The following is a 24,958-nucleotide window of genomic DNA, read 5'->3' as shown; positions in this document are numbered from 1 at the left end:
GGCCATCTAATTTAATCCATGTATGAGAAAAATCCCTTTTTACAATATCTTCAAGATCATCCAACCTTTGCTTGAAGATCTCCAATGATGGAGAACCTCCTAATACCTATGACAGCCCATTCCACTTTGGGACAGCTCTGATTATTAAGAAACTTTTCCCTTGGACCAATACTTACTATACCTGTCTCTCTGCAACTTATATCAATTACTTCTAGTTCTACTCTCTGGGTCCAAACGAGACAAGTCGAATCCTTTCATATAATAGCTCTTCAAAGTCTTAATGACACCTATTATGTCTTTCCTACATCTTTGCCTGTGCTGGATAAATATTGTCAGTTCCTTCAAATGAACCTCATAGAGTATGCTCACTCATCCATTCAACAGCCTGATTATCCTTTTGTAGACATATTACCCATATATTTCCTAAAATGTGGAAACCAGAACTCTAAATGTGGTTCACCAAACATGGAGTGTAGCAGAACTATTAATTCTCTCATCCTGAACTGTATGACTCTTAATTATTGTATTAACATCTGGAGAAATCATGTCACATCACTGACTTGCAATGAGCTTTCAGTACACTAAAAATCTCAGGACATTTTCACAAGAAATGTCATCTAGCCATGCCTCCCTTCTCCCCACATCTTGTGTGTTTATGAAGTTGAATTTTTTATCCTAAACTTAGAACTTTACATTTATCCCTATTAAATATCATCTTATTTGATTTGATTCTTTTTTTTCTTTTAGAATTCTGATTCTTATGTGTTGGCTATTCTTCCTAATCTCCTGTCATCTGAAAATTTGAGGCAGCTACATGCCTACATGGCACATTGGCTGGAGATCTAGGCCTGGAGTCAGGAAGACTAGAGTTTAAATCTGTCCTCAGCACTTCCTAGCTGTGTGACTCTGGACAAGTCACTTAACCATTGTCTGCTTCAGTTTCCTCAAGTGTAAAATGAGAATAATAATAGTACCTACTTCACAGGGTTGTTGAGAAAATCAAATGAGATATTTGTAAAGTGCTTACTACTGTGTCTAGCATATAGCTGGCACTTAATAACAGCTTATTCCCTTTCTTTAATAATGTCTTGATCCAAGTCATGGATATGAATGTAGCCATCCGTGGTCCTGATCTCACTCCCTTGACTGAGTGAAGCACCAAGGACAGATCACTGGGATATGCCTTCATGTTGACATTGACCCATTAATGATTACTCTTTTAGGACCGGCTATTCAACCTGTTTCAAATCTACCTAATTGTACTCCCACCTACACAAAATTTCTTCATCTTATTATTAAACAACTTGAGAGACAGTCAAATACTTTACTGAACTATAAATCTTATAATCTCAGTGAAGATGAATCCATTTCAATTGGAACAACTCCCTCATTCCTGGGTCTCTGCATTGTTAGGGCAGCATAATGAGCATGTATAAACCCATAAGGGTTTCCACAAAGGCCTTATGTACACAAATGAACACTGGTGAGGTGGACAAAATGGGCAGTTGGGACCTCCAACATTTATATGGCTTTGAAATAACATCTGATAAATCACAGCAAGTATGAGTATAAGATGCCTGGGAGGAATCACCAGGCTTCCTAAACTTAATCATTCCATTTCCAGCATTCACCAGAAAGCCCTGGTGAGCTTGGATGAAAAACACTGGTTTCATCACACTCCTGGTGTGGCAGAGGTCCTGGTGTGGAGTGAGAGTTCTAGTACACTAAAGATCTAGATTTGACTCTGAGCTTTGCCACTCATTAGGTATGTAACCTTGGACAAATCACTCCATCTCTCTGAACTTCATCATGTAAAATGGGGGTGCTAATAATTGCGCTACTCTCACAGGGTTTTTGTGAGAATCAAATGAGAGAATGTGTGTATAGTGCTTTGTAACCATAAAGTGCTATATAAATATGAATTATTATTATGACCTGCCATTCAGTACAGATGCTCTTCAATTTCATTTTACTTTTTAAATGATTTCTTCCTGGCAGGCATCCTCACTTCATTAAGAGCTGGTTAAAGTACCCGTCAGTGTTTTCCAGGGCTTTGCTTCGCTAGCTTCTTTCTCTCTCTTCCTCCTCTCTCAAAGGAGACACCCCAAGCAACCAATTAGCTTTTCTATAGTCTAGCCAAAAGATCCATGAATGGGAGATTGCTGATGATGACAGGATAATTTCCAGGGACTTAAGACTTAAGGAAAGGAAGGAGAAAGGAATGCTCAGAAAGTTGGGTGGAAAGGTAGGGAAAAAATCCAGATATTCTCTCTTACACATAAATAACCCCCCCCACACACACACATTTCATACACCTTTTCTAATAGTTAAAGTTGTCTGCATTAAAGAACAGGTTAACTTATGAAGTGGTGAGCTTCCCAAAAATGAAAGTGTTCAAGAAGAGAACAGATGACTACCTTTCAAAGAATTCTTTAGAAGAGATTATGCACTGGGCAGAAGATTGGTCTGCATGATTCTAAGACCCCTTCTGACTTGGAATCCACTATTCTACAGGTATCTTTTGGGACAGATATTGTGGAGGTTGAAATGACAAGACTTGGAAATGTATCTAATGTGTGGGCTAAGGGAGACAGAAGAAACAAAGGTGATCCCAAGGTTATAAATCTGAGATACTTGAGAGGCTAGTGGTGCCATCAATAGGTTAAGGAGGGAAAACACGAGTTCTGCTTTAGATATCCTAAGTTTGAGGTGCCAACAAGACATCCAAATAGGGAGGACCAAATAGCAGTTTGAAATCTGCAACTGAACATTTGAGATGTTGGGGATAAATATCTAGAATTCATCTGTATATAAGTGAGCAATGAAGGCATGGAAGTAGGTTTGATTAGAAAGAGAAGGATCACAGAGAAAAAAGAAGAGAGGACTTAAGGGAATCCCTGAGAGAATTCACTTTTTAGGAGCAGGAGACAGAGGCAGAGTCATCAGAGAAAGTGGAGAAGAAATGAGAGCACAGTGTCACTAGAAGCCAAAGGAGGCAAGAAGAAGGAGGGGTAACAGTAGGCCAAAGTATCAAATGCTTCAGAGAGATCAGGGAGGATGACAAAAAAAGTCATTGATTTCGGCTGCCTTGGAGACATCTGGGGATAGAAATAAGAATATAGAAGGTTGAGAAGTGACTTGGTGGAGAGGACATGAACAGAGTATTTTTCTTTTCTGTAAGTTTGGCAATGAAAGGGAAAAGAAATAGAATCATAGACTGATGGAGGAGCAGACTCAATGAAACGATTTTTGTTTTGATTTTTTAAGGATAGTGGAGACCCGGCCATGTTTGCAGACTGAAGGAAAGGAAGTAGTAGAGGGGAAGAAAATGATGACATATGAGAGAGAGAGGGGGAATGATTATTAGAGCAAAGTCATAGAGGACAGAGTATCAAGGGCATAAGGTAGAGGGTTAGCTTTGAGAATGAATAGAGCCACCTCATCCTCTAAGACAGGGGTGGGGAGAGAAGTGAGAAAAATATTAGCAAAGTTTATAGGAATGGAGGAAAAAAAGTTTAGAATGCTGAAGTTCAATACTTAAGAATCTACCTTGACCCAGAGTGACTTTCAAGGCCCTTTACAATGTAGCTCTAACTTCCTTATCCAGTCTGCTCTCTCATTACTCCCTAACAGATAGCCTGCATTCCCAGAAAGCTGGTCACCTTACTTTTCCACAAACATACCATGCTTAACTACTACTTTTCTGCTTCCCCCTCCTGAAATACATTTCCACTTCCCTTTTTGACATTCAGCTCAAGTGTCATCTTTATTAAAAACTCTTCCCCACTCCATTTTCTTTCTTCTCTGACCTCTGACAATACTCAGGATATGCCATGGCATACATTACCTTATATAGTTCTCTAATAATTTCATCTATGACTTCTCTTTCCAACCAAACTTTCTAAAGACCTCTCTTCTCTGTTTTTGTCTTCTCTTCAGAGCAGGTACTCAGCATAGACAGAATCGCAGGGTAGAAAGGGCCTTCAGAGGCCCTCTGTCCAGTCCAGATATCTGTCCAATTTATACCTGAAAAAGAATTCTCTCTACAAGTACTTATTGCTCAAAGTCATTGCTCAAAGATTTCCAGTTGAGGGGAACTGATGACATCTTGAAGAAGCCAATTCTACTTCATGAGAGTTCAAATTGTTGGGCAGTTTTTCCTTACATAAAACCTGCGTTTTCCTCTTCACAGCTTCTACCCACTGTTCCTGGTTCTGTTCTCTGGGGCCAGGTAGAACAAGTCTAATCCTTCTTCTACTCAAACACTTGCAGACAACTATCCTGCTCCCTTCCTCAACCTCTACCCTCACTAAGACTTCTCTTTTTCGAGTTACTCTTCTCTATTTCATTTAGATGATCTTCTCTGATATGATCTTGAGGCCTTTCAAGGGCTTTCCTTCTTCCTAAAATGTGGCGCCTAGAAGTGAATGTGATGCTGCAGATGAAATCTGACCAGGGAGCTTACAACAGGACTCTCATCTGCCTAGTCCTCTCTTCATGTAGCCGAAGACCACACTAGCATTTTCTGCCCTACTGTCTTCCTGGTGGGCAGAAGCCAGATCTGAAGGATACACATACCATCCCTAGCGATAACGCTTATTAACTTGAGTTGGTCTCACTATAGTGGATGAAACTTTTGTGTCAAAGATACTACAGAAATGTATTGCTAGGATAGAAAATATCTTGGTCATGTGATAGGTAGTAGAAGTTTAAAATTTTGGGGCTTTTAGGTCAGTGGGAGTAGAAGATAAAACCTATGGAAATGTTTCCTTGATTCCTTTATGCTAAGGGTTTAGCCCCCGACAAATTGTACAGATTCCTAAGTTTGACCTGGGTGTTATGGGGCACTGTTTGATCTGAGTTTATGTGTCACTGACTGTCATGAGAACAAAGAGCAAAGTGGAAGAGGGACCACCTGGACCCAGCGTATCTGGGAACTGTGGGTCTCCATGCTTCAGAAGCCTCATCTTTGAGCCTCAGCAGCAATGTCTGTCAAGTAAGAAAAGCCAATAATCAGGCCTCCCCTAGTTAGGAGAACCGAATAGTCCAAGGTTATCTCTAGTCCTTAGCACAGGTGAATAGCCAGAAAGAGAAGGCAAGGGGGTGACATGGGAAGAGAGGAAATTCTTTTGCCCCTGATGCTGGGGGAGGGACTGCTCTGAGCTCAGTAAAGGGGGCCTTGGTGTAGGGAAGGGATTCCTTAAATACCAGACTGGTCTGCCTGGTCCCTTCCCACTTCACCGAGGAGGCACTACTATGAAACCAGTGGAAGACCTATAGTACACATGGGCTCCTATTGAGGCATCTGTACATTCCAGTCATTCTGTTACCCACCTATTTAGGATGTCACCTCTCCCTCCATTAACATGTTTACACATGAAGTTATATATACACCCCCTGTCCCATATGACCAACACACATGTCCCTCAAATTTACTCATCTTTTTACTCCCACTGCCCTAATGTGCCTTCAACATATTCAAAATCTGAAAGAAAATGGAGATAGTTCATGATATCATCTTCCAGATGAAGCCAAATCTGAAGGGTATACTTAGGATTTGCAATGACAACAGCCGGAGAAAAGCCTTGGGCTTAGGGGTCTTATCAGGGACCAGCTGCTTTCCTCTTTCCTTTCTTCCTCTCCCTATGTTTAATTTTTGATTTCCTAGGGCATGGCTTAGTACAGCTCCTGCCTGTTCCCATGACTTCCCTCTGGCCAAGCTTGGGAAAGATTGATAGCCCACACCATTTACTCTGCAGACCGGCAGAGCCATCGATTTTTATTTAGGAGAATAATTAAATATTTATTTTCACTTTGTTAAGCTCGGAAGGTTGAAACCCAGATAAATCCAAGTAGAGTGGAATCCAGAAGGAATCAATGCTATATTTTGGCCCTGGAGAAGAGGGGCCTTCAGGACTGAATAGCCTTACTGGGGAGATGGTGTCTTTTAAGGTAGATACAACCAGACTCTGAATTTCCTTGTGTTTCTGAGATAAAGTTTGGGCCTCAGATTTCTTGACACACAAAGGGAAAGAGCTTCTTTTGCACTCAGGCCAAAGTCTCTTGGTGTATACTAGAAAGTGACTAGACAAACTCCAGGCTAAGGAATTTGAACTTAATTTGGTAGACAATAAGTATTCATTGAAGCTACTGACTCTAAGGCCATACCCCTAGCTGAGGACACCTCTGCTCTTGGGTTGTGACAGTGCTAACATATATTATTTATGGTCTTAAAGGGGGGGAAATATTAGGAGACACCTACCCAGTTGACCCCTCCTCCCATACCTCCCCAAATCACAGAATATTAGAAGATACCTTAGATACCTTAGAGTTCATCTAAATTCCAAATCAGGAAACTGAGCCCTCAGTTGTGACTTTTCTGAGGTCACATAGCTAATTAGTGGCACAGCCAGGGCTCAAACCCAGGTCTTTTAACTCCAAGTGCTCGGCGCTTTCCATTTCAGCATGCCAGGTTGCCCCCAAATCCACTCTAATGGCTTCCTATATATGATCCATTTTCTTGGAGCTTCAGGATAGAGTAGAAACTGCTTCTGGTCAAAGACCAAGCTCCTAACACAATGGATGGTGGTGACAAAGAGGAATCTATAAAGAAGCTTAGTCCTCACTACTGTACCCTTTCCCTTTACCCATACCCTCATTCATTGGAAGTGGTTCCTTTGTATTGGACATCTCTTCCTAACCCTGAATCCATTGGGTCTTTGTTGCTCTATTGATCATTACAAGTCTCACAGCCCAGACAGAACTAACCGCTCCCCCCACCCCCCAGGGTCCCTGTGATGGAAAGAAGCTATAGTTCATGCTGGTGTCACCAAGTGTTCTCTTTAGGCTCCAGTCATGTTACAGTGGATATGGAGTCAGAGGACCTGGGTTTGGATCCTGATTCTGCACCTTACAATTTTTGTGACCTTGGCTAAGTCCCTCACCCTCTTTAGTTTCACTTTTCTCATTGAAAATGAGAGGGTTGGACTATAGGACTTATAAAGTTCCTTCTTGTTCTGAATCTAATACTAATGTGGTGTCAGGGTCAGATCCAGAGATAGTTCTGAGCATCATTGAGCTTAGACAGCCTTTTGCCCCTCACAAATCACATGAATCACTCTCTTCTCTATGTATAGATATGGTCAGCTCACTCCTGTGATGAAGACCCTTTTGGGATCCCTGTCTCCTTTTGTGCAAAGTTCAAACTCTTAGCCTGGCATTCAAGGCCTCCACAAGCACAGGGAGTGACAGACTCTAACAGAAAGAAGACAAGATGAATTTCTTTAAAATGTTTCACCTCTTTGGATTTTAGGTTCTTTATCTTTAAGACTAGAGGCTTAGATTAGAAGATCTCGAAGGTCCTTTCTGTTTCTGACATTCTAGAATTTGAACACTTTTCAAACCTTATTTCCTATACTTCCCATATTTTCATTCTTGTCTGGCTAATCCATTCATTATATCCTCATGTGCCTATCTGCATCTTTCTTCATGCTACTTGCTTTACTTGAAGTGTCCTCTCCTTATCTTCCTTCCCATCCAGTTCCTATGCATCCTTTGGAGTCTATATTCACTAGGAAGCTTCCTTAACTACTCTAGGTTACATTGATCTCTTTTTGTTCTGACTTCCTACAGTATTACTGTTCATGTTGCCGAATGATCATAGGATCATCTACATTAAGGTAGCATGAAAATTAGAGGTAATCTAGTCCAACTATTTTGTTTTGTTGATGAGGAAACTGAGGCCAAGAAGTTAGGTGGCTTACTCAATGTCATAAAAATAATACGTGACACTAAAGCAAATTTCCACTGAACTATTACATGTATGTTTTGTCTTTCTGACAAGGTCATAAGCCCCTGAGGACCTAGATCACATCTTCTCTTCTGGTTTCCCCACCAGTGTGTAGCCCATAGCTGGGGATACAATAAACAAATAAGCAAATAACTGATAAAGTTCACTTTGGAGGAAACGCATCATCTGAGGGAGAAGGGACCTATTAGGGAGAAGATAGGAACACAAATTCCTGGACCTAGCACTATCAACTCTGGCACATGAATGTCTCATGGAGCTAGAGCCAGACTTCCTGGATTCTGGCATTCTGTTACCACCCCTACTTGAAAGGAGTGTTCTTGTCTCAGAACCTTTAGTTTATACACTTATCCCTCATAAAATAGAAAGAATATGAGATTTGGAATCAAGGACCTAGATTCAAATCTAGTTTCTTCAGCTGTAAAATGATGGTCTCCAAGGTTCCTCCCAGCTCTACATCTATGATTATAACTCTGCCACTTCTTAGGTGTATGACTGTAGGTAAGTCACTTTAACGCTCTGGCCTTTGGTTTCTTAATCTTTCAAATGCAGAATTTGACCTCTAAGTTGCCTTCCATCATGATTTCTTGATTCCATGATCCTTCTCTCCTGCTTCCAGTCATCTTCAAGAGTTTAAGAGTTAGTGGATCTCCACAACAGGGATGCCTAATTTTGTGATGAGGGACATTATTTTCCTGCTACTTGAAACCTACGTCATTCACTGTATTTCATTTAATGTTTGTTCAACTGTTGACCAAACCAGGACCAGCCACCAATAAAACATACAAACACTGCCTTCCACAGAGAAGGCATCCATCACTCTTCAGATTGTGGCAAAGGGACATTCCCAGTGACTTTCATTGGGAGGAGGAAATTGTAATGGGATGACAAACAGGGTTGGATGGGCTGGAAATATATCCAGGGGCTGGGAATATAACCTGTTCTGACCTCTCCTCTGAGCAAATTCTAAGGCCCCAATAATATCTTTACATCTACCACCAGGTGACTCTTTTTGTTTTTTTGTTTTTGCTTTTAGGCAATTGGGGTTAAGTGACTTGCCCAGGGTCACAGAGCTAGTAAGTGTCAAGTGTTTGGTCTGAATCCGGATTTGAACTCAGGCCCTCCTGACTTCAGGGCCGGTGTTCTATCCACTGCTCCATCTAGCTGCTCCCAGGTGAATCTTCCAGGGGAACATCTAATGTTGGAATCTGAGCCCTAGGGTTCCAAAGGTCCTTCCTCCTCCCTACTCCCAAACCCAAGCCAAGGTGGACAAATTTCAACCTTCATCCATTCTACTTCTCCCCTGCCTCCCACCCCAGTTACTACTCTATCACCAGGAAAACAGAATATAGTTGATTTTTGGTTCTATAGGTAGGGATCGAATCATGGATACATGATATTTAGGCCACTAGGGCTGAGATGGCTCTGGTGTAGAATTTCCTAACGTGGGGTGAATGAACTATTTAAAAATATTTTGATAACTGTATTTCAATATAATTGGTGTCCTTTGTATAATTTTACACATTTTATTGTATGCATTTGTTATTCTGAGAAGGGATCTATAAGCCTTCACCAGATTGCCAAAAAGATAAAGAACTTCTGATCTAAGGAATGAAAGCCAAGCACACACACTAACCCCAGGACCCTCAGGGGAAGGGACCAACTTATCCTGCCCCATTCCCCTGCCTTCTATCCCCATCTTGACTCAGAACAAATCCTAAGCCTTCTCAAGGCTCACACATCATCTCTACCCAAGAGTGAGAGGGTGAAGACATTCCTACTCTGAAGTGATTGCCCCTTTGGCACTCTACTTCCCTCTCCCACTCCCAAAGGATTTATGACTTACCCCTGGCAGGGTCTTCTGTTCATGCAGTGCACTTTGGGCTTTGAGGGCTGAGTCCCGGGCGCAATATGTGAGGAAGGCACAGCCTGTGGAGGAAAGGTTGGAACATGTCAGGGAACATGGAGTGTCCCCCTAAATGTCTCTGTGAAAATTCTAGCTCCTCTTACTTGCCCATCAGTGTGGAATGTTCTTGAAGTCATGTGTGTTTTTCAACACTGCTCCTACTGCACAATAGAGGTGGACTGTCTCCCCAGGACACCTGAATTCATTCAGTCTATTCAGTTCCCTCTATTAGGGCCTATTCTGTCACTAACTGTCATCTCCTTTAAACAAAAGACCACCTTATTCAGGAAGCCTTCCTTGATGCAGCGTATCCACTGAAGATACTACAGTGATTGGTCCTCCATTTGTCTCACATTGCTCTCTCTTTTGCATGCTACATTCCAGGTAAGCTGAGCTACTTCCATCTCCTGCCTTAAGGCCCAGAATGCTCTCCAACCTCACCTCTGCCTCTTAGACTTACTTCCTTTCAAAGATCATCTCAAGTGCCTCCTCCTCCTTTCACTTTTGTTCCTGCATCCCCAGTACCTATTGTAGAACCTAACACATAGTAGGCACTTAATAAATGCTTGTTGAATTGAGCTTAATCTCCAGGTATCTTTCTGAGGGTGTTATCTGTGCCCAGTTCATCCACCTAAGAAACCATCCTCTCCATATCTTGACGTTGCTGCAATGCATTCATATATATGTATATAGCATACACTCACAATACCTTCACAAACATAGATTTTCTCTTTCCTTTCTTTTTCTTTCTTTCTTTCTTTCTTTCTTTCTTTCTTTCTTTCTTTCTTTCTTTCTTTCTTTCTTTCTTTCTTTCTTTCTTTCTTCCTTCCTTTTTCTTTCTTTCTTTGTTTCTTCCTTTCTTTCTTTCTTTCTTTCTTTCTTTCTTTCTTTCTTTCTTTCTTTCTTTCTTTCTTTCTTTCTTTCTTTCCAAGGCAGTTGGGGTGAAGTGACCTGCCCAGGATCACACAGCTAGTAAATGTCAAGTGTCTGGCCTGAGACCAGATTTCAACTCAGGTCCCCCTGACTCCAGGGCCGGTGCTGTATCCACTGCACCACCTAACTGCCCCATAGATTTTCTCATAGGCATTAAATAACCCAAAGCTACCAGTCCCCCTAAATGACCAAGTCTCTCTCCTTTAAGATATTCTGTATTGGAGGACACATGGCTAGTCAGACTCAAGCTAATTTCAAAAAACTAAGTTTTATTTCATCTCTCCCTTCTTCCCAGTAGCTTCTCCTACTTCTAATCTTGTTGTCTCCTAGTTCTTAGACTATAGGGTTTACTCAGGTAGCCAGTCCCATCTTAGAGTCTGCCCTTCTCTATGTTTCTATACCTTCCCTTTCCCTCTAAGGCGAGAGCTAAGTGCAGGAAGCTGGACTTACAGGTGTTGAAGAGGAAGGTTGGACATCTGGAAGGCTGAATATCTGGAAGGATTGTGGTGGTGGATCCCAGAAGGGTCATCATGGTTTCTCCCCAACCAATACACTTATATACCTAAACCTTGAATTTTGCTCAAATCCTCCTGGTTCCTGGACCACTCCCTCTATTGCTATTACAGCTTCATTTTCCACATCTACAGTGGTTGGTCCTTCATTTCTCTCACATTGCTCTCTCTTGCGCATACTACATTCCAGTTAAACTGACCTCCTTTCATCCTCTGCCTCCAGAATCCAACATTGTCTCCCTAATGAATACTTGTTTCATCTTTGTGTCTTCTAAGATTCTTCTGATGGTGACCTGACTCCACTATCAGACTTGGTATTCCTAAAGTTGTGAATTAAGTGAGGGGAGGGTGAGGACTGGGGACAGCAGAAGGGGCTGCTGATGGAGAAGCCCGAGAGCAGAGAAAGGAAGGTGGAGCTTGGTTGGACAAACCTTTGAGATCAGTTGAGGAAATCTCCAACCTGAGGTTGCCACTGGGTGAAAAAGTGATTACTTTTCTGATTGAGAGACTAGACAATTGTCTCCTAACCTCATTTTCATGCACTCTTCATTTCCTTTTACTTCCCTCTACCCCTGTGCTTTCCCTTCCTGAAACAAGTTAGTGTTCAGAAATAGCCACACTAGGGCTTATCTGCCAGATTAATCAGTCACCAAGCATTGAGTAAGCTCTTACACCAGTCATTGTCCTGAACACCGGGAATAAAATGAGAGTCAAAAACAACGTGTTTACCCTCAAGGACCTCACATTCTAATGCACACAAGATACATACAAAGTACATAGAAGGTACTCTCAGAGGTGTGGCACTAGAAGGAATAGAGATGGGGTAAAAAACAAGTCTTCTGTAGAAGATGGAATTTGAGATGGGTCTTGAAAGAAGCCAGGGAAGCTGAGAGGTGGAGGTGAAGAAGGAGAGGATTCCTGGTATGAGGCACAGCTAATGAGAGGCATGGAATTGGGAGATGAAGAGCTGTAAGTAGTCCAGATCATCAAAGGCATGGAGGGGAGTAAAGTGCAAGAAGACTTAAAAGGTAGGAAGGTTTTGAAGGGCTTTAAATGTCAAACAATGGACTTTATATTTCATTCTGTTGGTATTAAGAGCCACTGGAGCTTACTGAGTATGGGGGGAGGAGGTGACATGGTCAAATCTATGCCTTAGGAAAATCATCTGGGTAGCTGGAAGATGTGGACAATGGATTGTATGGACTTAAGACAGGGAGTGCAATCAGAAAGGTATTTTAATAGGTAAGAGGGACATGTAAGATACGGGCTTATATCAGTGATAGTTTTATGAGTGGAGAGATGGGGACATATGCAAGAATATTTGACAATGAAAGCAGAAAAAACAAAACTTGACAACACTTAACAAAACTTGAGGCAGCTAGGTGGTACACTGGATAGAGTGCCCTACCTAGAATCAGAAAGACCTGCATTCAAATCCTGTCTCAAACACTTACTAGCTGTGTGACCTTGGATAAGTCAAATAACCCTGGTATGCCTGTTTTTTCTTTGGAAAATGTGAAATCACTTTCATTTGGTGGCGTGGTGTGGCATCAGGATAAGTTTCATGGAAGAGGTGGCATGTGAGTTGGGTCTTGAAGGAAGTAAGGTCTTCAACAGATAGAAATTGAATTGGGATCAATTCTAGGTATAGGAGACAGTACGAACAAAGCTGAAGAAATGAGAGAGGGCAGGATAAGGATTAGGGATGAAGCATAATCCACGTTGACTAGAATATTGAATTTGTGAAAGAGAATAGTAAAAGTTTGGACAGGTAGGTTAGAGCCAAGCTGTGGAAGGCCTTGAATGCCAGAGTTAGGATTTTATACTTTATTCAGTAGGCAATAGGAAGTTATTGAAGGTTTGTGAATTGATATGAGTATAATAGTACACTAAGACTATTAACCAGGTAGTAAAATAGGTTTGTAAAAACCTACCTCACTGGGTTGTTGTAATGATAAAATGAGATAATATTTGTAAAGCAGTTTGTAAACCTTAAATGCTGGCTAGTATTATTTTTGTTATTGTTATAACAGATTGGATATACTGAGTGAATGAAAGTGAGGAGTCAAGACCTGGATGGCAAGACTGAGTGACTGGTAGGATGGTGTTCCTCTGGACAGTAATAGAAAAGCTGGGAATAGAGGAGGATTTGGATAGAAAGATAATGAGTTCTGGCTTCACTATTGGACAAAATCTTTTAGGAAAACCTCAAAACAGGCTGGCAGAAATTAAGTTTAGATAATCACTTCACACTATAGACTGCAGCCATAATAATTGGGGAATATCCTAAAAGTTGAATTGTGTGAGCATGCTAATTTTTGCTTTGTTATCTCCAAATGACATAGATATAAATGACATAGATATAAAATATCACATCACAAACAAATTAGAGGAGCAGAGAAACAATTGCCTTTTGAATATATGAATGGGGAAGAGTTTGTAATGAAATGATGCACAGAGAGCATCACAGAAGATAAAATGGACAATATTGATCACATAAAATTAAAAAGGTTTTTTTTTGCACAAAAAATGCAGTTAAGATTATAAGGTAAACAGGTAACTGGGGAAAAGAATCTTTGCAGCAATTTTATCTGATAAAGTTCCCATTTCTAAGATAGATAAGGAACTGATTCAAAATACAGGAGTAACATACATTCCCTAATTGATGATTTATTATGAAAAGATATGAACAGGCAATTCTCAAGGGAAGAAACTAAGCTATCAATAGCTATGTGAAAAAATGCTCCAAATCACTAATAAATGTAAATCAAAGTAATGTTGATTTCTACCTCATACTCTTAAGATTTACAAAGTTGACCAAAAAATGCAAAATGACAAATGTTTGAGGAGCTGGGGGACTACAAGTACATTAATGGATCTGTGAATTGGACAGCCATTTTGGAAAGCAATTGGAATTATGCTCCTAAAGGTACTAAATTGTGCATATCCCTTGACCCAGGATAAACACTGTACTCCTATGCTCCCAAGAGAGATCAAAGAAAGCGGAAAAGAAACCATCCGTATAAAAATATTTATAGTGGTTCTTTTTGTGATGGTAAAGACCTGGAGGCTAAGGAGATGTTTTGTCAGTGAATGGCTAAACAAATTGTGGTATATGAATGTAATAAAATGTTTTTGTGCTATAAGATGTAATTAAAATGAGGGTTTCTGAATGGATGCAGAATGAAGTGACCAGAGTCAGAAGAAAAATTTATAATAAAACAAAAGCATAAAAATGAACAAATGTGAAAGACTTGGAAACTCTGATGAACACAAAGATCAACCACAATCCAAGAGTACTAGTGATGAAGCGTGCTACCCACCTCCTGACAGAGATGTGCAGACTCAATGTGCAGAATAAGACACACATTTTTTTGAACATGACCACTGTAGGAGGTTTTTTCCCACTTGACTACGCATATTTGTTATAAGAGTTTACGTTTTCTCTTTCTACTGGGCAGAAGATGGGAAAAAGAAAGAATAAAAGCTTGTTAATTAAAAAAATTAAAGAAAAGAAAGATCATGAGTTCTATTTTGCATATGCTGAATTTATGATGCTTATAGGATATTCAATTCACAATGTCCAAAAGACTATTGCTGATGAGGGACTCAAACATCTCATATATGTGGGAAGGATTCAAGCACTTTCCCATTTAATTCTACATTTAGAAAGCACTTTAAAAATTGATTGTGATTTAATTGGAGTAGGGGGTTCCACATTGATGAACTTCCTCTACCTAAACAGACTGGTACCTTCTTTCTAATTTAGGTTTTTTTTTTTCACTGAGTTTTTAAAGGATTTGTTCAGAGTCACACAGCCAATGTATTTCAGAAGCAGAAATTGAATGCAGGTCTTCTTGATGTTAAGGTTAGAACTCTATTCTTCATTCCAGGCTATCTCTCTTGATTAAACTTCCTAATGCAAAACCATTTGAATTTATTTTGTCTTTCTTTGCATCTTCAGTGTTAGCATATAGTAAGTGCTTCAAAAATGCTTATTGACTGACTGCATATAAGCACCTATCACACACAAATATTTTTAAATAGTATTTTATTTTTCTTTCAATTACATGTAAAAACAAATTTCAACATTATTTTAAAAAAATTTGTGTTACAAATTCTCTCCCTCTCTTACTCCCCTCCCCTCTCCTTGAGATGGTAAACAATCTGATATAGGTTTTACATGTGCAATCACACCTTACACAAAATATTTTGCTAGGCTCTGGGGATAGATTTGATGTGTTCTGCCCTCAGTATATAATTTAATAGGTCTGGGGAAAGGCAAATCCATAAAAATTATCATACAAAGGAGGGTGACATATAAAGGAGAGATCTCAGTGAATTTATTCTAAGAAATTTGAGGATGGAGAAGTCACTTTCACTTGGTGGTATGGTATGGAATTAGGGTAAGCTTCACAGAGGAGGTGGCATCTGAGTTGGGTCTTAAAGGAAGGCAAGAACTTCAACAGATGGAAATTGAATTGGGATAAGTTCTAAGTATGGGAAACAGTATGAAAAAGGCTAAAGAGAAGAAAGGAAAGGATGAGGATTGCTCTTCACTGGGGATGAAGAGTAATCAACTTTGACCAGAATACAGAATATGTGAAAAAGAATAGTAAAAGACTAGACAGGGAGATTGAAGCCATATTGTGGAAAGTCTTGAATGCCAGAGTTAAAACATTATACTTTATTCAGTAGATAATAGGAAGTCACTGAAGGATTGTGAATAGAAGAGTGATACATCATCATAGTAGAGCATTAAGAATATTATCCAGGTAGTAATAATAATAGCTGTTTTACAAAATACTTTATAGATATTATTTCACTTGACCTTCACAACAACTCTCTGTGGTAAGTGCTATAATTATCCTATGTTATAGATGTGGAAACAGAGACAAATAGTGATTAAGTGACTCTTAGAGGATCACACAGTAAGTTTCTGAGGTAGAATTCAAACCCAAGTCTTTCTGAGTCTGTGTCTATCTATTGCAACATAATCAAGGAGCAGATAGATTAGAAGTAGGAAAACCAGGTATAAGGTTATTATGTTAATCTAAGTATGTAACCTAAGCCTCAGGTATGATGGCTACTGTGGGAGTGGAAAGGGATTGATCACTTGGAGAAATACGTAGAAGTAGAAATGATGAAGCTTTGCAACTGACTGGATATATGCGTAAGGTAGAGAGAAGGGAAAACTCGGGGAGGATATGATATCTATGCTAAGGTTTTATAAGGGCTATTATGTAAAGGAGGGAACAAACTCATTTTGTTTGGTCCCAGGTGGCAGAACCGGAGCAACTGGTAGAAATTTCTAAGAGGCAAATTTAGCCTTGATGTAGGAAAACCTCAAGAATTACAGCTGTGCAGAAATGGAATGGGCTAGCAGTGGTTGTTTTCCTTTCCCTGGAGATCTTCAAGTAGAGTCCAGGTCAGGAGCAGAGCCAAGATGGTGGAGTAAGGCAGAGACTTACCTGAGATCTCCCAAAATTTCCTCCAAACAACTTTAAAATAATGCCTCAAAACAAATTCTGGAATGGCAGAACCAACAAAAGGATGGGTGAATCAATTTCTTAGCCAAAGACAACTTAGAAGGTCATGAGGAAAGGTTTCTCTTACTGGGGTGAGAGTAGAGCATAGTCACAGGCAGGCCACACCCCAGCAAGCCAGCAGCAGGCCTTGGGGTTGATTGAATCAACAGTGCCTGCTTCCAGAGCTTTCAGCCCACAGACAGTGCAGGGATCAGACAGCTGGTCAGGAGATTACAGAGGACCCTTTGCTGGTGCTGGATGCAGGACTTTATTGCATTACCCATATGTGGTTCTGTGTCATAGTCCCAGGGTGAGTAGGAACATTAGCACACTAGGATGTGTCGTGACCCTGGTCACAGTTCCAGAGTGGAAAAGAGTGTTTGTGGTCACTCCACAGGCTAGCAGAACAGTGACCACAGCTCTCTTTAGATCATATCACCTTAGAAGAACTGAAAACTTACATATCCCGCAGAGCTAGCTCTGAAAACAGTAGCATGAAAAACCTGAAGCATGGGACAGTGCCCCCTCCACTTCAGAAGCAGAGCCCAAGTTTAACATAAAGTCAAAAGTCAAGGAATAGGCTGGAGAAATGTGAAAACTACAAAAACAAAATTAACCAGACCATAGAAAGTTACTATAGTGACATGGAAGATCAAAACATGAACTGAGAAGAAGACAACAAAGCCAAAATAGCTATACCCAAAAGCCTCAAAGAAAAATGTGAATTGGTCTAGGCCCCAAAAGAATTCCTAGAAGAGCTCACAAAGGCTTTTAAAAATCAAAGAAGAAGGTGGATGGGGAGGGAGGAAGGGAGAAAATTTGGAACCCAAAAATTTAAAAACAAATGTTAAAAATTGCTTTCACACGCAACTGGGAAATAAGATATACAGGCAATGGGGCATAGGAATCTATCCTTGGGGCAGCTAGGTGGCGCAGTGGATAGAGCACCAGCTTCAAAGTCAGGAGGGCCTGAGTTCAAATCTGGCCTCAGACCAAACACTTGACACTTACTAGCTGTGTGACCCTGGGCAAGTCACTTAACCCCCAATTGCCTAAAACAAAACAAAACAAAACAAAAAAGAAATCTATCCCGCCCTACAGGAAAACAGAACAGGAAGGGGACAAAAGAAGGGTGAGATGATAAAAGGGAGGGCAGATTAGGGGAAGGGGTATTTAGAATGTATGCCATCTTGGGGTGTGAGAAGGGGTAAGATGGGGAGAAAATTTGGAATTCAAAATATTATGGAAGTGAATGCTGAAAACTAAAAATAAACAAATTAATACTAATACTAATACTAATAATAATAATAATAATTTTTTAAATCAAAGAAGAGAGGTAGAGGGAAAACTGGGAAAATAAATGAGGGTAATACAAGAGAATCATAAAAAAAGAGTCAATAGCTGGGTAAAGCAGGCACAAGAAATACTGAAGTAAATAACACCTTAGAAAACAGAATAGACCAAATGATAAAAGAGGTCCCAAAATTCATTGATTAAAACAAGCCCTTAAAAAGTAGAATTGGCCAAATGGAAAATGAGATAAAAAGCTTATTAAAGAAAATAATTCCTTAAAAAATAGAATCAGTCAAGTGGATGTTAATGACTCTATGAGACACCAAGAAACCATAAAACAAAATGAAAAGAATGAAAAAAATAGAAAAACAACTGACATGGAAAATAGATCAAGGAGAGATAATTTAAAAATTATTAAACTACCTGAAAACCACAATAAAAAAAGAGCCTAGACATCACATTTTAAGAAATTATCAAGGAAAACTACCCTGATATCCTAGAATCAGAAGGTAAAATAGAAATTAAAAGAGTCCACCAATCGCCTCCTGAAAGAGGTCCCCAAATGAAAATTCCCAGAAATATTATAGCCCAATTCCAGAGCTCCCAGGACAAGAAGAAAATATTGCAAGCAACCAGAAAGAAACAATTCAAGTATTGTGGAGCCAAAGTCAAGATCACACAAGATCTAGCAGCTTCTAAATTAAAGGACTGAAGGTCTTGGAATATGATAATTCAGGGGACAAAGGAGCTTGGATCACAAGCAAGAATCACCTACTCAGCAAAACTGAGTATAATCCTTCAGAGGAAAAATGGATATTCAGTGAAATAGAAGACTTTTAAGCATTCCTGATGAAAAGACCAGAGCTGAATAGAAAATTTGACTTTCAAATACAAGACTTAAGAGAAGTATAAAAAGGTAAAGAGGAAAGAGAAATTATAAGGGATTCAATAAGGTTAAAACTATTTACATTCCTATATGGGAAAATGATAGTTATAACTCCTAAGAGCTTTCTCATTATTAGGGCAGTTAGAAGGAGTATAAATAGACAGAGGGCATGGGTATGAGTTGACTATGATGGAATGATATCTAAAAAAAAATTAAGAGGTGAGAAAGAGGGATGCACTGAAAGAAAACGGAAGGGAGAGGTAAAATGGGGGCAAATTATCTCACATAAAAGAAGCACAAAATAGCATTTACAGTAGAGAGGAAGATGGGAAGGCAGCAGATAAGGCTGGGCTGGGAAAAGGGGCATGGCCACCAGTTAGTAATCATAATTGTGAAAGAAATTTTATAGCAAGTTTCTCTGATAAAGTTCTTATTCCTCAGATAAGAGTCAAATTTATTTTTGTTATTTTATTTTATTTTGTTTTGAACTTTGAATTTTATTTTTGAATACAAGTCATTCCTCAATTGACAAATGGTCAAAAGATATGAATGGGCAGTTTTCAGATGAAGAAATTAAAGATATCTCTAGTCATATGAAAAAATGTTCTAAATCACTACTGATTAGAGAAATGCAAATTAGAACAACTCTGAGGCACCACCTCACATCTATCAAATTGGCTAATGTGACAGAAAACGGAAAATGACAAATGTTGGAAGGGATGTGGGGAAATTGAGACACTAAAGCACTGTTGATGGAGCTGTGAACTGATCCAACCATTCCGGAGAGCAATTTGGAACTATGCCCCAAAGGGATATAAAACTATGCACACCCTTGACCCAGCAATACCATTACCAGGTCTGTATCTTAAAGAGATAAAAAAAGCAAGGAAAAGGACCTATATATACAAAAATATTTATAGCAGCTCTTTTAGTGGTGGCAAAGAATTGGAAAATGAGGGGATGCCCATCAAATGGGGAATGGCTTAATAAATTGTGGTATGTGATTGTAAGACAATACTTCTGTACCATAAGAAATGATGAGCTCTCAGAAAAACCTGGAAAGACTTAAAGAAACTGATGCAAAGTGAAGTGAGCAAAACCAGAAGAACAGTGTACACAGTAACAGCAATATTATACAATGATCAACTGTGAATCACTTAGCTATTCTCAGCAATGCAATGATCCAAGACAAATCTGAAGGACTTATGAAAAATGCTATCCGCTGCCAGTGAAAAAACTGATGAAATCTGAATGCAGATCAAAACATACTTTAAAAACATACTTTTTGTTCTGTGTTTTCTTTCACAACATGGCTAATATGAAAATATGTTTTTCATGACTGCACATGTATAACCTATGTCAAGTTGCTTGCCTTCTCAATGAGGGAGGGAGAGAATATGGAACTCAAAATAAAAAAAAAGAATGTCAAAACTGTTTTTATATGTAACTGAAAAATAAAACATTAAAAAAAATGAGAGGCTAAATCACTTGTCCAATATGCTAGGGTGAGGATTTCTTTTATGTATAGGTTGGACTAGATGGCTACTGGGGCTCCTCTCAACTCAAATTCTGTGATTCTTTGAAGGGTCAAAAATAAATCCAAGGTTATAATTTTGAAGCCCGAGAAACCAGGAAAATGGCAGCACCATCAATACAAATAGAGAAGATGGGGGCGGGGCAATTTTTAAAAAATGGAAATGATGAACTTAGTTTAGGCATGTTAAATTTGAGGTGTCAGTGGGGCATCCAGGTAGAGATGCCCAAGAAGTTGTCTGAAATTCAGGCCCAGAGCTCTGAGAGGTTGGGTTTGGAGATACAGATTTGAGTGTTAAGAGCATAGAGGTGATAATTAAAAGCATGGGAGAGGGGTGGATCAGAAATGGTCAAAATATGGAGAAAAAAGAAGAGAATTCTTGGAAGGAACCTTGGGGAATACCATACTTAAGGAATGAGAAAAGGATGAGGAACCAACAAAAGAGATACGTGGAAAAGAGGTAGTGGTCAGAGAAGTAGGAAGATAACCATGAGAATTTAGTGTTGGAAAATGAAGGGGAGGAGAAATGTCAAAAAGAAATGTGTAGTCTACAATGTCAAATACTTCTGAGAGGCTAAAGAAAATGAGGACAACAAATCCAATTGATTTAGTGATAAAGTGTAGTAGTGATCTTAAGGAAAGCAGTTTCAGTAGAGTGCTGGGGAAAGAAACCATATTATAAGGAATTGAGTGAATGAGTAGAGAAGAAGTAGGGGGAGGAAATCTATACTGACCACTCTTGTGGAATGGATGACTAGGTCTATCTTTTGTTTTTCTCTTTAGGATATTTCACTTCCTTCCTTAATTCCTGTGGAGTGTATGTGATGGATTTACATGTATGTAACTAACTGCTCATGATAATATGTGACTGTGTCTACATTTTTGTCTGTGGGTGACTGTCAGATAAATGGAAAGATATCCACTGGGACTGGGGAGAGGAGATCATAGGGCTGCAAGATTGGAAGGTGACTGAATAGTCAACACTTCTTGGACCTTGCTATTAACTTTTTTGTCAAAGAAAAGCTCCCTATCATCCTCAAGTTGTCTGATCTCTTCCAATCTTTGGACTTTAGTTTCCTTATCTAAATAACGAGAGGGCTAAGTTGGATGGTCTGTAACATACTTTTCAGCTTTAACATTCTGAGGCTAGGTATTATGAATCCATGACTTTTTAGGTTAAGGGCAGCTAGGTGGTGCAGTGCTTGGTTAGAGGGCTGGGCCTGGAGTCAGGAAGTTCTGTGTTTACATCTGGCCTCAGATACTTATTAGTTGTGTGACTCTGGGCAAGTCACTTAATCTCTGTTTGTCTCAGTTTCCTAAGTGTAACATGGGGATAATAATAACACTTACCTCCCCGGGTTGTTGTGAGAATCAAATAAGATAATATTTGTAAAAAGTGCTTAGCACACTGCCTGGCACATAGCAGGCACTACATAAGTGCTTATTTACCCCTGCTCTCCCATATTTGATTATATGTAAAAGAAAGCTCAATTGTATGTTTATACAACTGTGTGTGTACAACTGTACTCTACAAGACTGCATATGAATACACTTGTGTGTCTCTGTGACTGTACATATATGTCTGTCAGCCAGTCAATAAGCATCTATTAAGTGCCTATTATATGCCAGACACTGTGCTAAGCACTATATGATAGAGTTAGTGTTTGTATGTGTTCATCTTTGATGTTGTATGTATACGTTTAATAAATAGAGAATTTCTATCATTTCCCTCTCTGTTTTGCTCACACTGAAGTGAATAGAGCAGGTGCTGTTATTCTCTCTCCTTGCCCTCCATTCACATCTACCTCTCTTGTTCTTGTTTTAGATGTTCTGGCTCACTTTCTTCATTGCCTCTGCTCTGTTAACCAGATCTTTTCCAGAGGCTAAATGTTAGAATTTTCATCCTGGGACCAAGTTGTAGCACCCAGAGGTGATAAGGTTAACTTTTTCTCCCCTCACTGTGTTTCTCCTTCTACCCCCCTCCCTTCCATGATAGAACAGGATCTTCCTGACAATGAAAAATGGAGTGTAGGTTGGGGATTGGGGATCTGCTGGATAGCCTGTGGCAGACTCAGGAAGGCAGATGAAAGGACAGCAATGAAGCATTCTAAGGTTGGGTCTGGCTTTCTTGGGCCTGCTTCCCTATACTTTCTCCTGAAGAGTAGCCACTCAAGCTAGGGAACTCAATATTTAGAAAATGAATTAGAAAGAGTGACCTCAAAGGTTCTTTCTCCTTTCAGGTCCAACTTGGCCACATCATTCTCCTCAATGACATCTTGAAAACAGGCTGATCCTATCTGACACCCTTCACACTTGCAGTATGGGAGCCCCATATCCCCTTTTCCATGTTCTATGGGGTCACATTTTGGCCCTTTAAAAGTGATATTACAACAGCAAACAACTTGCTTTCAGGAAAAGGTAAATATTTAATGAATGAAATTGACATGGATGCATTTTTAATATTGGCACAATTAAAACTGCTAGATGATTAAATATTAATGACTCTGAATAAGTGCAATCAGGTCAACTTCAAACAGAATGAACTCAGTGGTGAGGGGTGAGAGATGAGAGCAATTCAGAACAGAAGTAACAGACAAGTCAAATACACACAAGCCACCAGGAACAGTCTTACTCGGTGTTTGTTTAACAATCTTCAGACACTGCTGTGCTTATTTATTTCGCTCAGCCAAGGATTGAGGGAAAAATCATTAGTATGTTCAGCTTTTTTAAATCATGAGGAAGAAAACAGAAACTCTCAAAAAGAGTAATAATTGATATTCATAAAGTCCCTTGCGATTCTTCAAAATGCTTTTCACATCAAATGTGAAAATTGAGTTAAAGCCCAACTCGCCATTAACGAATTTAGTTTCCACGAGAAAGACAGGCAATAGATTATGATTTCCATTTTACAGGTGAGAAAACTGAAGCTCAGAGAGGAGAAATAAAAAGATCACATGGCTAAGGAGTGGTCAAACCAATGCCAGAGCCCAGATGTCCTCACTTCTAGGCTTATTTTTTTCTATTATACCATGATCCCTCTCTTATATAGCCACTTTGCTTCAGGATCCAAGGGAAAATATTAGGTATAAATTAGTATGGCTTTCGGTGCTTGAAAGATGAGGATTTCAAGTGAGTCCCTTTGAGTGTATCTGACAGACAAGATATTTCTCAAGCATACTCCTGAAACTAGAAAACAGGGAGATCTGCTCCAGACAGAGCTTCCCAGCATTAGGGAGCTTGAGCAATGGACTTTAGGTCCAACACTATTTGAATCCCTGATCCTAATCAAATGTGTATTGGCTGCCTCCATGATCATGATCTCAGATATCAGAAAAGGTTCAATAGGGCCCCACCACTCCTGGAAAGCAAAGGGTCTTTCCTATGGATATGAAAGCATATTTCAGCTGAAGCAGTCTCTTGTATTTGAGTTTCATCAGGAGTCCCAGACATTTAGCTTCCTTTTTGGAAAAGGAGGCTATTTACATATGTGTGACAGGGAGACAGAGATAGCCAGGTGGATGCATAGATAGGTAGCCAGAGAGTCAGTTAAGAAGGCAGACAAATAGATGGATATATAATGGGAAAGTCAGAAACACAAGCTGGAAGAAGCGCTGCTAGGTAGAAAGATAATTGGACATATTGAAAAATGGATAGAAGGCCAAATGGAAAGACAATTGGACAGAAAGATAGACGATTAGAGGGAAATATGAATGGACAGGCAGAAAGAATTAAATGGATAGATGGATGCAAAATGATAAGCATGGATCGATGGATGGAGGAAAGGAAGGAGAGTGGGAAAGAAGGAAGAAGGGATGGATGGACAGGAAGACAGGCAGAGAGTCATATAGCTATATGGTGGCTTTTAGAAAGAACTTGACTTGGATGAGGGAGGGCTCCTCCTATTGCACAATATTATTATTCTGTCTTTGGAGCCTGGGGCAGCACAGAAAGGGGAAAGAAGTTGCCTCCTTGGGAGGAAAGGAAAGTGAGAGGTGCCCCTCCCCTGCCCTGGCCATCCCGTGGTGTCATCAAAGCTGCCCTTCTCTCAAGAGAAGCTGTTTAAATTGAGCAATGCTTTAGACAAACTGGGCTCCTCTCTGTCTGTGGGGCAGGGGCTCTGACATACCACTTCCCATCTCAATCAAAGGTTCCTTTTCCCATGGCTCAACTGCAGCCCTTGGGCCTCTCTCCTCCTGGGCTTTTCGGAGGAAAATAGCTCACAAAACACTTCCCCTTTAACATGCTGTCTGAAGAAAATGATTAGGAAGTGTTATGGGTCCCTTCCCACAGTAACTACAGAACTCAAAGGCTACAGGAGGCCAACAGCTTGCCTCCCAGGTTCTAGCCCCTCACTCTCCTGATACAGCGCTGGCTCTGTGACTTCACGCACTTGTTTCCTCTCACTTCCCTGGGCAGACTTTTTCCCTGGATGTAAACAAGCCTCCTTCCTCCCTCCCACATACCCCACCCAGATGAAGGGGTGTGGCCAGCAAGGCAGCCCCAGCCCCCTCTCCAACCCATTCCAGCTGAGCTCCCAGGGACCTGGTGATGGGTCTGGA

At 40.0% G+C, this 24,958-nt stretch overlaps 1 protein-coding gene across 9 annotated transcripts in view; it reads right to left on the bottom strand.

Annotated features, from left to right (window-relative positions):
- The window catches only part of CELF6 (CUGBP Elav-like family member 6), a 104,528-nt gene that overhangs the window by 77,932 nt on the left and 1,638 nt on the right, over positions 1-24,958 (bottom strand). For all 9 annotated transcript variants that reach the window (XM_020996987.1, XM_020996988.1, XM_020996989.1 and 6 more), the window contains exon 2: positions 9,654-9,736. In XM_020996987.1, the coding sequence (XP_020852646.1) occupies positions 9,654-9,736 (83 nt within the window). The remainder of the gene's footprint in view (positions 1-9,653; positions 9,737-24,958) is intronic.

Source organism: Phascolarctos cinereus, unplaced genomic scaffold, assembly GCF_003287225.1.
Source record: "Phascolarctos cinereus isolate Bilbo 61053 unplaced genomic scaffold, phaCin_HiC Scaffold_3;HRSCAF=262, whole genome shotgun sequence".
Taxonomy (NCBI): domain Eukaryota; kingdom Metazoa; phylum Chordata; class Mammalia; order Diprotodontia; family Phascolarctidae; genus Phascolarctos; species Phascolarctos cinereus.
Note: the sequence above shows the minus strand (reverse complement) of the source record. Positions and strands in the feature narration are given on the sequence as shown.